At 46.6% G+C, this 18,171-nt stretch overlaps 1 protein-coding gene across 1 annotated transcript in view; it reads left to right on the top strand.

Annotated features, from left to right (window-relative positions):
* Positions 1-18,171, top strand: part of SVOP (SV2 related protein) — a 67,961-nt gene that overhangs the window by 12,733 nt on the left and 37,057 nt on the right. The window contains exons 2-5 of the mRNA XM_036085927.2: positions 4,814-4,974; positions 7,878-7,963; positions 9,244-9,342; positions 12,934-13,005. Coding sequence (XP_035941820.1) covers positions 4,814-4,974; positions 7,878-7,963; positions 9,244-9,342; positions 12,934-13,005 — 418 coding nt within the window. The remainder of the gene's footprint in view (positions 1-4,813; positions 4,975-7,877; positions 7,964-9,243; positions 9,343-12,933; positions 13,006-18,171) is intronic.

The raw sequence follows: 18,171 nt of genomic DNA, 5'->3' as shown, positions 1-18,171 counted from the left end.
GGTTCTCAGGCTCCATCCAGATCAAACCCCCTGCACCAATGTGATGAACTGCAGAGTTGTCAGCCAGGCTGGAATGAAGCTGTGCTTTTTGATTCCTGCTCTAGAACATTTCCCTCTGTCTGACAAGTCTCCTACACAGGCCAGTTCAGTTCAGGCCTCACGTTCATTCCCCAGACACATGTGAATTCTCAGGAGAGAAACTGATGCCCAGTGATTAAGACCTAGGGCTCTAATAGGAAGAAAGCCAACCAGGTTGATCCTCAACTCCTTCAAGCTGTGTGACCTTGAATGACTGCCTTAACCTCTCTGTCCTCATCTGTAAAATGGGGACAATAACAGTACCTAGTTCATAGGTGAATTGTCAGGGTGAAAGGCTTATAGCATAGCTCTGCACATATAACAAGTGCTCAGTAAAAATAGCTGTATGGTTTGAGAGCTATTATCTGAGAACTCTGAGGGAGGGGAATTCAATGTTTGTACGGTGCTTTAGATTTGTCTGCATGATCACTCCAGAGGGGCTTATTGGTAGCAGACGCCGCTGATGCCTGTCCTAGGTCCCCTTTACCGGGCTGGTTCAGCTCCCAGGTGCCTCCAGGCTTGGCTGCTGAGAGCTCACAGCTGCAGTCTGTTCTGGAAGATTGTCCATAGCCGAGAGGAGCCGCCTCACTGGGGGACAACCTGGGAGGTTATGCCCTCCACCCCTGGGGTGAAGTCCCAATGCCTGAGCCATGTGAGCCCAGCCCTCGGGCCTCTGGGTGGGACCCTCTCCGTGGCATAATTCCCATCCCAGAGCTCCCCATCGGATCAGATTCCAGCAGAAACCACCTACCCATTTAGCTTGTCCCCCTGCCTGGTCCTATCACCCTCACTTCCCAACGGAAGTACTTCCTTAACAAATCATTGCACAAGAATCCCCAACTCATTTTTGCCGAAATGGAAGGCTTTATCATAAAATTCATTTGACATCTCAAGGGACCCAGAATAGCCAAAGCAATCTTGAAAAATAAGAACAAAATTAGAGGCCTCATACTTCCTGATTTCAAACCTGACTACAAAGCTGCAGCAATGAACACAGCGTGGTAGTGGCCTAAGGAAAGACAGATGGAATGGAATGGAGAGCTCAGAAATAAACCCTCACATATACGGCCAAGTTATTTTTGACAAGCGTGCCAAGACCATTCGATGTGGGTGAAGGACAGTCTTCAACAACTGGTGCTGGGAAATCTGGATATCCACCTGCAAAATAAGGAAGTTGGACCCTCACCTTATACCATATATGAAAGTCAACTCAAAATGGATCAAAGACCTAACCCTATGAAAAGCTCTTAGAAGAAAATATAAGGAAAAAGACTCGTGGCGTTGGAGTTGGCTGGACTATATCACAATTAAAAACTTGTGTGCATCAGAGGACACAGTCAACAGGGTTAAAAGCCAACCTGCGGAATGGGAGAAAATATTTGCAAATCACATCTTAGATAGGGGACTGATATCCAGAATATATACCAACAACAATGAAAACCCCTAAACAACCTGATTTAAAAATGGATAGAAGACTTAAACAGACATTTATTTCAAAGAAGATATACAAATGGCCAATAAACACATGAAAAGATGCTCAGTTTTGGGGAAACTCCAATCAAAACCACAATGAGATACTTTTTCACACCCATTAGAATGGCTTTTATCCAAAGAATGAAACACAGTAATATTGGCAAGGATGTAGAAACATTGGAACCTCCCTTCACTGATGATGGGAATATAAACTGGTGCAGCTGCCTTGGAAGAGAATATGCAGGCTCCTCAAAAAATTAAACATAGAATTATCATATGATCCAGCAATTCCACCTCTGGGTATAGAACCGAAAGAAGTGAAAGCAGAGACTAAACAGATACTTGCACACCCACGTTCATAGCATTATTCATAACAGCCAAAAGGTGGAAGCATCCCAAGTGTCCACTGATGCATGAATGGTTTAAAAATTGTGGTATAGCCATACAATGGAATATTATTTAGCCTTGAAAAGGGAAGGACATTCTGACACGTGCTACAACATAAATGAGCCTTGGGGACGTTATTCTAAGTGAAAGAAGCCAGTCACAAAAGCACAAATACTGTATGATTCCACTTACGTGAGGCACCTAGAGTAGGCAAATTCATAGACAGAAAGTCGAATGGTGGTTAACAGGGGCTGGAGGGGGTGGGGAATGGGGTGCTAGTGCTGGATGGGTAGAGTTTCAGCTTGGGAAGATGAAGAATTCTGGAGATGGATGGTGATGATGGTTGCACAACAGTGTGAACACGCTTAATGTCACAGAATTATACACTTATAAATGGTGAAGATGACACATTTTATTTTGTGTATACTTGACCACAACTGAAAAAAAAAATCCTACCTTAGGCTCTGCTCCTAAGGAATCCAATGTATGCCACAATTATCACACCCAATTTAGAGAGGAGGTACACTGAGGCTCAGAGTGACTCTAGATATATCTTAGCCAGTGGGAATGATAATAGTCACCACCACTTGGTTTCTGTGAGGATTAAATCGAATAATGATGCATGTAAAGACCCCTGATCAAGGACGAGCATTACCCATGAAGATGTGGGAGAAGGAAACCAGAAAGGAGTCACGGTGACTTCAACTGAATTATGGTCGAATGTTGGCAATTTTCCATGGTTCAACCTAATAGAAGTGTTTGGTCCTTAAGCTGGACGGGCAGAAGCAAAAATATTTCTGTCATTGTTTTCTATATAATTGTATATGCTTTAAATATCTCAAAATATTTTTATGGAATAAAAATTAGAGTAGGTAGGGAGCAATAGAAGGGTTTGGAGGGGGAGCATCCTGTCTTTGGCTGGGAATACAAGGGTTTGATCTGACACGCATCAGGCGGAACCCTGGCTCCGCGTCTCTTGAGCTGTGTGACTGTGGGCGAGTCACATGACGTCTGGGGCCTCCGTTTTTCTTGTCTGGAAAGTGGTGGTCATGATCCCAACCTCAGCAGATCAAGTGCATGGAAAACACCAGCTAGCACCGAGCTAGCACAGAGCTGGGACATGAGCTCGATGCTGCTGGACCATGGTGGTGGTGCTAGATGGGATGGAGTGTTAGCTCCAGGCTTCAGTGGGACTCAACCCGACAGTGCGCCGTAGTGCTCTGCGCTACAGTTCTAGCCCAAGCTTTCCAGGCCCCAACCTTGTCAGCGAGTGGGGTTCAGGTATTTACAAAATTGCTGTGATTTCATCTATGGTTTTCTCCTCTCCAAGTTTACCCTTTCTATGCCAGAGCCCCAGTTATTCTTTGGTGAAATACATGGAAGAATGCAAGTTAATTAATTAAGTAATAAATAATAATAATAATAATAGCAGTATGTTTTACTTAGATATTTCTCCTGTTTTACCTTGTTAAAACATTGCCCAAATTTGCCCCCTAGCCATTCATGTCCATGACATCCCACACTTCTTTTTTCAAAGCCCTGATAATAATGGGCATTACTCATTTAATATCACTCTCTTGGGACGCTTGGGTGGTTCAGTCTGTTAAGCGTCTGCCTTTAGCTCAGGTCATGATCTCAGGGTCCTGGGATGGAGCCCCATGTTGGGCTCCTGCTCAATGGGGATTCTGCTTCTCGCTCTCCTTCTGTGTGCGTGCTCTCTCTCTCTCGCACTTGCTCTCTCTCAAGTAAATAAATAAAATATATTTTTAAAAAAATATCACTGTCCCCTGTGATGGGAGGGACACTCTATCTTGTCTCTGCTGTGACCCCAAAACCCAGCACAGGGCAGACAGCAGCAAGAGTTTTGTGTTTGGGAGTGAGGGGGTTGGAAGGACACAGGGAATTTCGCTGCTGAGCCCCTAGATGAAGAGATTGCTGCTCAGAGAAATCAAGCCTTGTCCAGAGTAACAAGAAATAGCATAATTTGAGGGAATGTATTGCAAAATGGAGTCAATGGGTCTCAAACTCAAAGGCCTACCAAGGCCAGACAAATGGGTAAGCGCCAAGTAAGAGGAACACAGAACACATATGAGGATAAATGGCAAGAGACCCTCACGGCTAGAGGTAATTTGGAGAGGAAGAGTCTGTGATCAACCGTGGTGCGTCCTGTCTACAGGGAGGACAGATCTAGCCACACGGCTCCCTTACAGGAATGTGGGCCCCAGATGACCAGACACTCTTTTTTTAACTCCACCCAATGTGGGGCTTGAACCCACAACCCTGAGATCAAGAGTTACATGAGCCAGCCAGGTTCCCCAGATACTCTACTTTTGGAAGAGACATGAGCCAGCCAGTTTCCCCAGATACTCTACTTTTTGAAGAGACATGAGGAATCTGGCTTTTTACATTAATTCTCCCAATTTAAAAACATGGACATCCACTTTAAGTTAAAAAAATACTGTGTGGGCAATTTTTTGTGGGCATAATGTAACCCCTAGGTAACCAAATTGTTACCTCTGTTCCATCCAGAGAGACAAATCTAAATTCTGAAACACATGTGATTCCAAACAGTATTTACATCTAGAACAAAGAAATTCTCTTTGACATCATCTAACATGTGAGTAGGGTCCCCCTGGAGTTGTGCAGTGCCCAACCTATACAAATGTATGTGGCAGACCTGATATGCAACTCTTGAAGCTGTCACACCCCCCACCAGTCCAACTCAATAGAAATGCCAATGCCCCTCCCCCCACATCCATTCTATTCTCTGGACCATGAGGAAAAGCCTTTCACCTGTCTTGGGCCCAAGAGCTGTGCAGCAAGGCCATCGAAGGGACGTTCTAGCTATCATGACCAGATTTGCTCTGTCCTCTAGGGTGGTGAAATTCCGTCGCACGGGCGAGAGTGCAAGGTCAGAGGATGACGCGGCTTCGGGAGAGCATGAGGTCCAGATTGAAGGGGTCCGCGTGGGCCTAGAGGCCGTCGAGCTGGACGATGGGGCAGCTGTGCCCAAGGAGTTTGCTAATCCCACTGACGGTGAGAGGGCTCTGCAGTTGGGACATCAGCCTGGACCACAGTCAGGGGTTCTGAAATGCCAGAGTTATCTCCCCAGATCGTGCTCTCAGAGGCATCTAGTGAAGGGGCAGGTAGGAGGGCCCGGAGGGCCCAGAGGTGGTGCTGGAAGTGTGGGCTGGGCCTACATGGCTTCCTCCAGCAGATAAAGTTACATCACAATCCCCGCCAGTCAGCTTCATTGCATAACACTCAGCTGAGGGCAGCAGCAACAATGATGGTGATGATGGTGATGATCATGGTGGTGGTGATGGTGATGATGGTGGTGATGGTGGTGGTGATGATGATGATGATGGTGAGGAGGAGGAGGATGATAGTGAGGATGATGATGGTGGTGGTGGTGATGCTGATGATGGCGATGGTCATGGTGGTGGCGATGGTGATGATGATGGTGGTGGTGGTGATGATTATGATGATGATAGTGAGGAGGAGGAGGATGATAGTGAGGATGATGATGGTGGTGGTGGTAATGCTGATGATGGCGATGATCATGGTGGTGGTGATGGTGATGATGATGGTGGTGGTGGTGGTGATGATGATGATGATGGTAAGGAGGAGGAGGATGATAGTGAGGATGATGATGGTGGTGGTGATGATCATGGTGATGGCAATGATAATGTTGGTGGTGATGTTGATGCTGGTGGTGGTGATGATAGTGTAATGATGATGGTGGTTGGTGGTGATGAGGGTGATGATGACCATGGTGACAGGAGCAGCTGACATCGGCCGAGGATTTACTCCGGGCCAGGCACCGAGTGAAGCACTTTACATATATGACCCATTTAATCTTCACATAAGTTCCAGTTGGAATTATTATGCTCATCTTCCCCCTTTTGCAGAAGAGAAACCTGAAGCACAGAAAGACTCAGTATCTTGTCCAGGGTCACACAGCTAAAAATTAGCAATGCTGGGTCCACAGCCAGGCAATCTGGCCTCAAAGCACATATTCAGACCCATGACCTTGTGCTCCTCTCAGTAGAGCTGGTCAAACAAGAGACCTGAGGTGGGGCCTTCGGACTTTGTCTCCTTTCACACATGATGCTGATGGACAAAAACATTACGCGCATCCCCGAAAGGCCCCAGATTCCCAACATGAGAGAGGGTTAATGTCTTAAACCCAAAACCTGGCTGGGGTAGGAGATCTAAGGAGGCAGTGGCTGGGGGGGGGGGCAGGCAGTGGTTGGGGGCACTGGCTTTATTCCCAGGCTGATCTGGGCTCAACTCCCAGAGCTACAGTGCAGCCATTGTGTGATGCTGAGCAAGTCCATGTCCTCCTCTGCAACAGGGAGCTGGGACTGGGCCTGAACTAATAGCTGAGACAGGGACTAAATGGGACAGTGAACATCAAGGTCTTCGTATGGTGCCTGGCCCACGGTGAGCAATCAGACGCGCACTTTTATGTATTACTCTTCTTCTTACTGATGACTCTCCAGGACTCACTCTGCTCTCCGCCCAGTATTTTTTTGCTGGAGGAAACCAGCCCCTGCTGATGTGATAAACACCAGCTCACACTTCTGGAGAAAATTATGATTGATGCAAGAGGCCCATGATTGAAATTCTACAAAGATGACAACTCCCAGCAGGGGCTGATGAGAGCCTCAGAGGTAGCTCACAGAAGGGCCACCCAGGGAGCTCCTTTAGTATTTTTATTTTGTCATTAACTTTTTTTGGAAACCCTTGTAGATTTACAGAAAAGTTGCAAATATAGTTGAGAGAGCTCCCACATACCCTTCATGCAGCTTCTCCTGGTGGTAACAACTCTCCCGGCCACCGTGCATTTGTCAAAACGAAGAAATGAACACTGGTGCCATGCTATTGGCTAAACCCCAGACTTGATTCAGATTTCACCGGTTTTTCCAGCAGTGTTGTTGCAGGACACCGTCCAGCCTACTAGATTGTGTTTGGTCTTTCCACATTTTTCAAAAACACTTCTTAGCATATCAATTATATCCTAATTTTTCTGAGCACACAAATAACACATGTTCCTTTGGAAGGCATTTCAACACTAGAGAAAGGTACAAAGTGGGAAAGTGAGTGCTATCCTCAAAGATGATCCTGTTAACAATTTGTGGACATTCAATTTTACTTCTCCTACATGGTGCGTGCACACGCGCGCACATACACACACACACACCTAATTTTATCAAAAGACCACTCTTAACGATGCATACCTCTCCCCAGTTACCTTTTTGACTTCACAATATAATGTGGACAGCTTTCTATCTAAGTGCAGTGGCATTTTGCTTTTAAAAAGTCTTTCTTTCTTTCCTGACTATGGAAGCAATACATTGCCGAAGAGAGCTAAAATCTCATAGGATCGCTCCCTTCCTCTCTCCAAAGACAACAAAAATGCAACCGTAATGTAAAGTTTGGTATACATTCCATGCACCGACACAAACATCCACCCATATGCATACACATACACATAGGCGTGTACATTTCCCAGAAGAGACTCATAGAAATATGCTGCGCATTTTGCTTTGTTTTCAAAAATTAATTAACAATATGTTGGGTGCATCTTCCTATATCTGCACATTCTTTTTAACAGGCAGGTCATATTTCATAATGTGAATATATACACACGTATATATGATTACGATATATATAATAATTTATCTAACCAACCCCTGTTGATAGACTTTCTGGGTTTTCCCGTTTTCCCTTTTACAAACATTGTTGCCGTGGACTTTGTAGCAAGGTATCTTTTCACATTTGCAGGAGTGTTTCTCTAGGATAACATTTCTAGAAGTAGTGTGTGCTGTCTTTACTAAGCTTGGCTTAGTAAGACCGCCCCCCAAACCCCTCACATGAGGATAAGTGCAGGATGCACTCATTCCTTCCCCCCTCTCTCTCTGTCTCCTTTCCAGATACTTTCATGGTGGAAGATGCAGTGGAAGCCATTGGGTTTGGAAAATTTCAATGGAAGCTGTCTGTTCTCACCGGCTTGGCTTGGGCAAGTATTTCTGGGGGTGGTGACCTCACATTCAGTCTCCAGGAAACCTCATGCTGCCCAGCTGTCTTCCGGGGGCCATAAGGAAGGACATAGTTCCCTCCACGTGGAGCCTTTGCTTGAATCAATAAAAGTTTATGTTTCGAGATCCCGGTGATCATGAAGATCTGCCCTTGGCAGGAGTTTGAGTGTAGCTGGCGATTGCCCTCAAGGTGGATTTGAAGTTTCTGGCTAAATTAAGTGGTGATTCTCAACCATTTGGGACTCAGGGCTGCCATAAGATGATGATGTCGTCCGTGGAGCTCATCCTAGATAAACATGCACAAATAAAAATGTGCCTGCTGCTTCAAGAGTTTTATGATCCCTTGTTAAAAATCCCCTAATCCACCTCTAGCAAAGAACACATCTAGACCTTTAATACAATTGAAACTGACTTTTATGAATGCTGCAAGATGGTGACCAAACTACATTTTTTCAAATGAATCTCCAGTTTCCCCGCATCATTGTCCCCCCTAATTTAAAAAGCCACCTGCATTATCCATCACATTCCCACGGCCATGCGGATCTGCTTCTGGTCTCTCATTTCTGTCTCGTCTCATAAAGGTACCACAATGTGTAATTACTGCGACTTCCTGGTGTGTGTTAATATATTAAAAGGTCGTCCTTGTTAAATATACTGACAGTTCTGCCTGAGGTTGATAAACCAAAGATAAACTGGTCTTTAATTGAGCTGAAGAGAAAAGATCATTGTCTCTCTACCTCTACAAAAGGTTTTTTTCAGATTTAAGAGATAGAATGTTTCCCCACTTCATTTGGGGAACGCCCCTATTGTTTTATTTTTTTTTTTTTAAAGATTTTTTATTTATTTATCTGAGAGAGAGGATGAGAGGAGAGAGAGAGCACATGAGAGGGGGGAGGGTCAGAGGGAGAAGCAGACTCCCTGCCGAGCAGGGAGCCCGATGCGGGACTTGATCCCGGGACTCCAGGATCATGACCTGAGCCGAAGGCAGTCGCTTAACCAACTGAGCCACCCAGGCGCCCCGCCCCTATTGTTTTAAACACAGAAACACACAGAATGTTAAATGCCTACTTGTCAATTCCCACGTGGTACCACACTGTTTGAACTACCGGACCTTTCAGTGTGTTTCAATGTGCAGAAGGGTGCTCAGCAGCCAGTGGAAGAGGGCGGTTCTGCATGCTCTCCCAGGGGTCATGGACTTGGGCACAGCCGGCCCCAGCCCTGGGCAGATCCTGGCCTCACGATGTTTGCTTCCTCCCTGCAGATGGCCGATGCCATGGAAATGATGATCCTGAGCATCCTTGCACCACAGCTACACTGCGAATGGCGACTCCCCAGCTGGCAGGTTGCGTTACTGACCTCGGTAGGCAGCCCTGCAGCTCTCCGGTCGTGCGGTCGTTCGCTTTCAGGACATCCCCTGGGGCGTTCTGTGGGGTGTCTCCCTCTCTTGCTGCTGCCAAGGGCTCAGCAGGGAAGAATTAAGCCCTGGTTGGAAACAATGGGGACCCCAGCTTCCTTTTACTCCGCTGTGCACCTTGCATATCCCGGCAGGTTTGCAGCCAACACTGCTCCACCCAGGGGACCCACGACCTGGGGTCCCAGACTTTCTGCTCAATTGCTGGGAAGTTGGAACCCACCTGCACATAAACCTCCTAACCTCACTTGATGGCAAAAAGGAGATGCCAGTTCCTCTCACACGAGGGTGATCTGAGGATTGAAACAACACCGTGCCTGACACATAGTAGAGGTTTAATAAATGGTAGGGAGCGCTGCTCCCTGAATTAAGACTTGATGGAGAGTGAGGGAGAACCCTCAATATTTGTTAGGGGAGTCCAGCGGCAGCCCTCTAAAAGGGAGGGGAACGGTCAGGCTGGATAAGAGGGTAATAATAATGGTACAAAAGCTAACATTTCCTGAGCTCTTACGGTGCAAAGGGCTTTACATATATTGCATGTAATCTATGCATAATATATATTGTGCTCTTTAATCCTCACAACCCTAGGAGGTAGGTACTATTATTAGCTGAGGAAAATGAGGCACAGAGAGGTTAAGTCACTCACGAAAGGTCACACAGCCTAGCTACTGGCAGAGTACAGTCATTGCTAACCAGGAGCACCTCCCAGAATGCTATAACTGTTCTGGAATGGCTTGAGCGCCTTCAGCAACCAGGCCTGATATCAGCACTGATACCCGCCCCACCCCCACCCCCCGAAGCATACCCACAGGGCTGTATTTTTGCAGTGTGGAGCCTTTCTTGGCTGTAACAACGACCATTTACTGGCCAAGCTTCTGTGGGAAAGTTAGAGCGCAGCGGGAGTTGCTTTACCTGCATAATGTACATAAGGAGGATAAGAGGGACCCACATTGTTGTCATAGGAAATACAGTGCAAGGTTACCGTAATTACTGTGGTATAAACTGGTGTTCTGCTGTGCCTAGATCTCCTCCTCCGGGGAGGGAAAATGGGGGAATTGCGTGTTTGCGGGGAATGCTTAATTCTTCCAGGGTGCAGCGATATCCCTTAGCACATGATTAAGGCAACACTTCACCCCAAGACAGCAATCTTCAAACATTTTTGCTCTAGGTTATCTAGAAAAGAATTTTCTAAAAACTATGCAGGCCCCAGGACTCTCATAGATTTTAAAATGGATATTAAATGTCTTTATTTTACTCTTATTTATTTTTTTTAAAGAATTTTTTATTTATTCATTTGAGACAGAGAGATACAGAGAGAGAGAGAGAGAACAGGAGCAGTGGGGAGAGGCAGAGGAAGAGGGAGAAGCAGACTCCCTGCTGAGCAGGGAGCCTGATGTGGAGCCTGATCCCAGGACCCTGGGATCATGATCTGAGTCAAAGGCAGACGCTTAACCATCTGAGCCACTCAGGCACCCCTTATTTTTATTTTAAAAACTTTTTTGACCTTAAATGTTTTTATGTTTTTATTTTTTTAAAGTTTCATTTATTTAAGTCATCTCTACACCCAATGTGGGCCTCGAACTCACAATCCCGAAATCAAGAGTCGCATCCAGGCACCCCAATCAATGTTAAATGTTTTTAAATTGCAGGTTGCAGATTCGATGATTTCTGGTGTATTGAAACATTTAAAAAATTGAGTAAAATTTCATATCACTTTTTAAAATGTGCCCAATGGAATTGAAATACTTACCTGATACCTGCTGTCCTCTGTTTTAAAATAATATGAATAAGGTCTTCAGAAGTATTTGGAAATTTTGCCTTGTCTTCTTTTCTTCTTGGACTGGCATTTCCATTCCATATCTCCACATTTTATCATAGCAATGTTTTACTGTACTTGAAACCATGCCATTTATCACCTGTCAGAATTTTCTGGGACAGAATACATAAATTTTAAATTATTGCTTTTAATTTTCTGAGCTCATAAGGCTCTTAAGTGTTGACATTTTTCTCCTGCACTGAGTTATCATGATAGTTTTTAGTAATACTTAATAGGTCGAAACAAGAAAGCATTACTTAAAAAAAAAAGAAAGAAAGAATTACTTTTGATAAATAATTGTTAAACACAAGTGAATTTTTATCAGGAATCTACCTTGTAATGAGTGGTGTGGAGCGTCTCCCAATTACATCCCGTATTCTTGGATGATGACTTTCTATTAAAGTGAGACAGGGCTTAGCAGCAATTCCTTTCCTATTTTTCATTTTTACTTTGTTTCATATAAAAATTGAGGGGGGATTGAAGGAGTCTTGTAATAACTCAATAAACTAATGGCACTTGGTTTTTTTCCAGCAACTTCCAAGTTATATGCTGAAGAGCACACAGCAACTGCTTATGAAAGGTTATTTTTAGTGATCTAATTTGCTGACAGCTTGATTAGGCTCTCTTTCAATTTGGTTAAAAATACTAAAAAGGAATTGGAAGCAAGATGACTCGCAAAAGGATTTGTAACTTGTCATTGGTGTCCCTTTGGAGGTGTCCTAGAGGGTTTAACCTCAAAGCATTGGCCTGTGAGGTGGAGGTAGTGAGAAGCGAGAGGGGGTGGTTGAGAAAGGGAGAGTGGGGCAGGGAACAGGCAAGACCCCTAGCCTGTTCTCAGGAAAGAGTCTGTATGGAAGTTGAGGACCTGGAAATTAATTCCTTTAAGAATAGCCATGTCTGGTTGGAGCGACCGCCTCTGTGTAACCCCCGTTTGCAACCCGCTGCCCCAGGTCATGCCTGCAGTTTGGGGATCAGACAGCACTGGGCAGTGCCTTCACCTCTTTGGGCCTCAGTTGCCTTATCTGCAAAATGGGGATGATAATGGCACCCATCTTGTAAGGCCACCACGACATTAGGTAAGATGTGAGTACAAAGCATTTAGCGTGCTGTCCCACACTCGCAGAGGATAATGATGGGACACAAGGATGAAAGCTCCACTCAGCCTTCCTTGGTTTAAGACCTGGCTCTACCCTCTCCCCCTGGGGTACTGAGCAGGTTTCTTAACCCTCTGAGCCTCGGGGTCCCCATCTATAAAATGGGTATGATAATTCAAGGCACACCGCGAACGCTCCATGAGTGTTTCCTCTTACAAACAGCTTACAGTTCTCATCCCAACCTTCTGTCTTCTGTTTCTCGAACCCTCCAAACTCTACCTTTGATCTTATGGCGAGAAATTGGCAAGATGCCAGCTCCGTGGTTACACCCCCGATTCCATCCCAGGCTGTACCGCTTACACCTGTGTGACCCTGGCCAAGGGACGTCCCCCTGTGAGTCTCGGTTTCCTCTGTCGCCTGGAGATAAGATATCACCCACCCCACAGGATTGTTGTGAGGCTTAAACAATAACATGAAGCACACAGAACAGTGTTTGTACCTTCACAGGATCTCAGCCAATGTTGGCTCATTAGTGTTACTAGGATGTGATATGACAGGTTCATGTCATTGTTCCTTTTCTCTGTGACGCTACGTGTCACCGTCTAACAGACCCTGTCTTTCCATCCACAGGTAGTCTTTGTCGGCATGATGTCCAGCTCCACGCTCTGGGGAAACATCTCAGACCAGTACGGCAGGAAAACAGTAAGGCGACCTCTCCTAAGTGCATGTCCTCTGGGTTATCTCCATGGTGGCGTTGACAAGTAGGAAAACGGTGCTGCTTAGCACTGGGGAGGCCCAATGAGCTCTGTCGAAATGCAATGAGAAGACATTGCTCTGAGGCCGTGGACTCTCGAAATCACACATGCCTAGTGGGGCCCAAGCGTGTACGTTTCAGAATGCAGAAGAAGCTATCCGTGCCCAGCCCGGTCCCCTTGGCACTCACCATTCCCTTACACGAGGCTGGGGGCAGTCAAGGGCTGGTAGATAAAGACGTCAACTTTCTGGCCCTAAATGAATCATCCCTCAATCCCAGCAGCATTGAACTCCGGGGCCCACCGTGGGAACCTGTCTGCCTTCCCCACTCCTCCTGGGATCACCATCTAAATAAACTGTTTGTCTAGAATTCTTGTGTCAGGGTCTGCTTTGGGGGAAGCCCAGCCTCAGATACGACCTGAAATGGATTTGTAAACAAGAAGGAAGGAGGGAACTTACAGGTCTGGCATCGCATGGAGCTCTTACTGTTTTATCGGTTTGTTACTTCATGGTCCCCTTTGTATTTCACGCTGCTTTTGCTTTGCTAGGCTGCCCCTGGGTGCTTTGAATCCTTCAGCAGGTGAAGTTACAGTCCTCCAAGCTATAAACCTGGGCCTGATGGGAGAAAAGATCTCTGTAAATCTAGGCAAGCTCTACTTGGTTAAGTGCCCTGCTCAGGACTAATTGTGCAATTCTGAGTGATTGCACCCCCTGACTGCTTTATTATTCTCTTTCCTGGACTCTCCTCCTCGATCTGCAGCTTCTCCGGAGGCAGGGTGGTGTAATTGGTTACATGCTTGGGCTCTGGAATCAGGTGAATCTGAGTTCAGTCGTGACCCTGCCACTCCTGGCTGTGTGACCTTGGGCAAGTGAATTGACCTCTCTGAGCATCAATTTCCTTAACAGAGTCTACATTGGAGGTTCGTTGAGAGCCTAGGTCTGAACGGCTTTGTACAATGCCAGGCGCATCATAGGCACAGGACACATGTGAACTGGATTGCAATGATGGCATTTCTGAGGAGTTCCCAGGGGGTGCTGATGCTGCTGGTCTGGGGCCCATACTTTGAGAACTGACTTAGACTAGTGTAGATATCTAAACAAACTTAGAATTCTGTTAGGAAAGGAGAAGGGAGAGATGGAAGCTGAGGAGGTAACAGGTGGGGTCCACTGTAACCAGCATGCCACAGACTGAAAATAACACAGCGCCTTGTATGTAGAGCCCTGTACCAAGCATGATACATGCATCAGCTCACCCAAACCCCAGTACTATTATCAATCTGATTTTATGGAAGGGGAAACTGAGGCATGGGGTGTGGGCAACTTGCCCAAGCCACGCAGTTTGCATGTCACACAGCCAGGTCTCGCTCCTTCTAAGTCTAGACTCTTGCCTTAACCATGATGCTATGGCTTGAATCCGTAGATGTTCAATCAATGTATGTTGACTCAATGGATGGATGGACGGATGGATGGATGGATGGATGGATGGTTGAACAGTGCAGTCCAGCTGCAGCCCCTCCTACTGTGGCTGGACAGGAAACACGTGGGCCAGCAGGCACCTGGGAGACATTGACTTATAAAACCACCAATAAGTGGCTGGGGCAGGACCAGAGGTGACCAGGCTGGGAAACCAACTGCAGCCATTACAGCACAGGGGCTCCTGGTTGGTTTTAGAGGCTGCAGAGGTCAGTTGGGAAGACCTCTCAAAGAGAACAGGCCTCCCAAAGAGAATAGAACCTGGGTGACTCTGGTTTTCAGGCTGTAGCTCTCTAAACTCTGTCCATACACCCCCTCCCACCCCCTTCCTTTTTCTGGAGGGTGTAAGTCATTGCTTCAGCAATTTTCTGGTTGGAAGATAGAACAGAGCCAGAGCTGGAGAGAGGGAGGGAGGGAGGAAGGAGGAAGGGAGGGAGGGATAGAAGAAAGGGTGGATAGAAGGGAGGGAGGTTAGAAGGAAAGGAAGAAGGCAGGAAGGAAGGATGGGAGGAATGATGGAAGGAAAGGAAGAAAGCAGGAAGGCAGGAAGGAAGGGAGGGAGGGAGGAAAGAGAGGGAGGGAGGGAGGAAAGGGAAGCCCTCTTAAAATAAAGCAGAGCCATTCTTGGGTGGCACTTCGGCATTGAAAACTGCAAATGTGTGGCTGAGGCTGGACCTAACGTTAGCCTTTGCAGTTTTAAAATAATCAAAGGAGAAAGCTCTTCTAAAGTCTTCATGTGGCCTCTTCCTGTGCAGACTGGGCATGGGGTGGACGACTTGTCCCTCTGTCTCTGCCTAAAAACGTTTTTTATTTACTTGCTCTTGAGGCAAACATGCATATGCACACACAAAAATGCAGGAACCCATCACAAGGAACTTTACTGTGCCCCAAATTCTGTTACCCAATTGCTGAATCATGAAGCCATGAGGAATACAGGGGGGAAGGAGTGAAAATAGCCTGCATTTGGAGCCTGGGTCTGCCACTAGGTGACTAAAGCAAGTTACTCCCCCTTCTTGGGGCCTCAGTTTCCTTATTTATGTCAGGGGAGATTGGACTAGTAATAGCTGATAGTAATTGAGTTATTGAATTCCTGAAACTAAAGGGCAAATGGGTTTGTTGCCCCTGTGTGTCTGTTCTAATCATTCAGTAGTGGATGCCAGACACATGGACTTGAGGAGTGGGAAGGCTCAGTGGGACAGTGCTGTGATCGATTAGTGATGTCTGCCAGGGGCGGGAGGGCGGCCAGGTGAGTGCAGTAAACCCCATGCGGAAGGTGGCTGTGCCTGTTTTGCTCCCCGAGGTGGCCCCGGGCACCTGGCAGAGCACCTGCCTTATAGCAGACACTCCATAAATACTTCTCGAGTGGCTGAGCTGATGGATGAAAATCAGATCTCCTTGTTGCCACTCTCTGCCGCTCTCATCCTCTCCAGACCAGCAAGGGACTTTACTGATGAGTGATCTCTGTTTACTGATGAGTGTTCTCTGTTTACCGAGAAGCCCCAAAAGGTCGTAAGCTTACGATCCTGACATCCTTCAGAAGAGCGTGCTCCTTCTGCCACTAACGTCAGTCGTGCCTATGGTGGTCCCAGGAGGTATGGGATGTAGATGTCTTCGTTTTATGATGAGGAGAAAACTAGAGCTCAGATTTTAAAACGATTCCTAGATGGGTTTTCAGTAATGCCATTTACTGAATCTTGTGAGTTCTGAACACATTTTGGCAATTTCTAGAACAGTAATTCTCGCTGGGGGAGGAAGTGGGCAGATTTTTGTCTCCCCCTTCCTCCCGGGGGGACACTCAGCAATGTCTGGAGATGTTTTTTTTTTTTGGTTGTCACAATGGAGGGGAGGGGTGCTCCTGGCACCTAGTGAGTCGGAGATTCTGCTCGATTTCCCAAAGTCCACAGGACGTTCCAAACTGTGAAGGGCATCAGGATTGAGAAACCAGGCTTCAGGCTGAATGCACAGGTGATGCCAAGTTGCACTATTGTGGAGAGTTCATTCTGCATCATCTTATTGCATCACCTGGGACTGCTCCGCCCTAATTTCCTATTTACCTCCGGTGCTCATTTGGACAAATGAAATGCTCACGTGCCATCCTTGTGAAAGCATGGACTCTGAGGTCAGACTGCCAAGGTTCAAATCCTGGCTCCTCTACAGGCAGGCTGCATGACCCTGAACAAGTTACTCAACCTCCCTGTGCCTCAGTTTCCTCATCTGTTAGTCAGATAATAATAGTATCCCTTCCATAGAGGCGTTCTAGGAGTCAATGGGCCTTTGCACAGAAAGCTCTTGGCCCAGAGGAAGTAATTCATAAATGCCCATTATAGTTTCTATCATTTGCCAAGCTCATGACAATAAATGGCCATGCCAGTGTTAAAATGCAGGTGTGTCTGCTCCAGAGACCACATCCGTGGCTGCTGGGAGACAACTGAATTGTACCCCCGAGTTCAGTTGAGCAGTTCAACATTCATCCATTCCAAACAGATGAAGCCTAAGAGGGTGCCTATAGAGTGGTCCTCTAGCTCTCCCGACCGGAGAGAAGAGAAAAGCGCCCCCAGACTGCAGGGCCCCCTCTTCCCTGCAGGGAATTCTGGCCCAACCACAGGGAGGATGGATCAGGTTCTAATTATAAAGCTTCTGTAGAACTCCTCCAGAAACAGAGGGTGAGCCTGGCAGCTGGCGAGCTTTAGCAAGTGCCAAGAATCTCCTCCTAGCTCCTTGATCTGCCTCCGCCCAGCTGGGAGGCTTCTGGGAGGGCGTCCACTGCATGACTCTGCAAGGGACTCACGTAAGGGGTTAGAACTCAGTGGGCCACTTTGATTCCTACAGAAGCTTCTACACCCTGGGGGCTTATGGCAGCCTCACAAAGGAAGGGCAGCTGTGGGTGTGTGGCCTTGCCGGGATGAAGATGCTCCATCCCCTCTGTCGAGCGAGGGAACCTTAAGCAAATTGTTTCACCGCTCTGAGCCTCAGTTTCCCCATCTGTAAAATCAGGTTGACAAGAGCAATAGTTCAGAGGGTTGCTGGGAGGGTTATATGAGAAATGGAGGTAATGCACTTAGAACAGTATTTACTGACCCATGGTTAGCCCATGATCAATGGTAACTATTATTAGCTTTGGCTCAAAGAAGAAACCTTTCAGAATATGATCAGGTTGCTAGCTAGTTCAAAAGCTATAGGTTCATGTTATCTGTAAGGAGGGAAAGGGAGGTGGCTGGCAGGCAACAGGCCTCTCCTCTCGATATTTTGAAGATCCCCAGGCCTCCTTGCCCCATGACTATTTTCCTTTTCCTGGGCATGCCCAGAGGACACCAGGGGCGCGGAGCTGACAGCCTTCCAGGGGTGAGCAATGCTCATGATCATAACATCAGCATGCTCCTTTTGGAGGCTGCAGACCTGGCACCCAAGTGGTGGCAAGACCTTCAGCTTCTTGGAGCAGAAGCTCGAAGCCTTTCCAGGCTACAGGTTGTAGACCAGTGAGCCATGAACCTAACATGGTCTACACATGTGTTTTATTTAACCCATGCAACGCTGTACAGGATTTTGAATCAGCTGCCTCTGTTTAAAAAATAATGTATTATTCATAAAAATAAAGAGTTGTGGGTTATCTTTTTTTTTTTTTTTTAATTGAGCTATCTGGCA

This window comes from Halichoerus grypus, chromosome 13, assembly GCF_964656455.1.
Source record: "Halichoerus grypus chromosome 13, mHalGry1.hap1.1, whole genome shotgun sequence".
Lineage (NCBI taxonomy): Eukaryota > Metazoa > Chordata > Mammalia > Carnivora > Phocidae > Halichoerus > Halichoerus grypus.
Note: the sequence above shows the minus strand (reverse complement) of the source record. Positions and strands in the feature narration are given on the sequence as shown.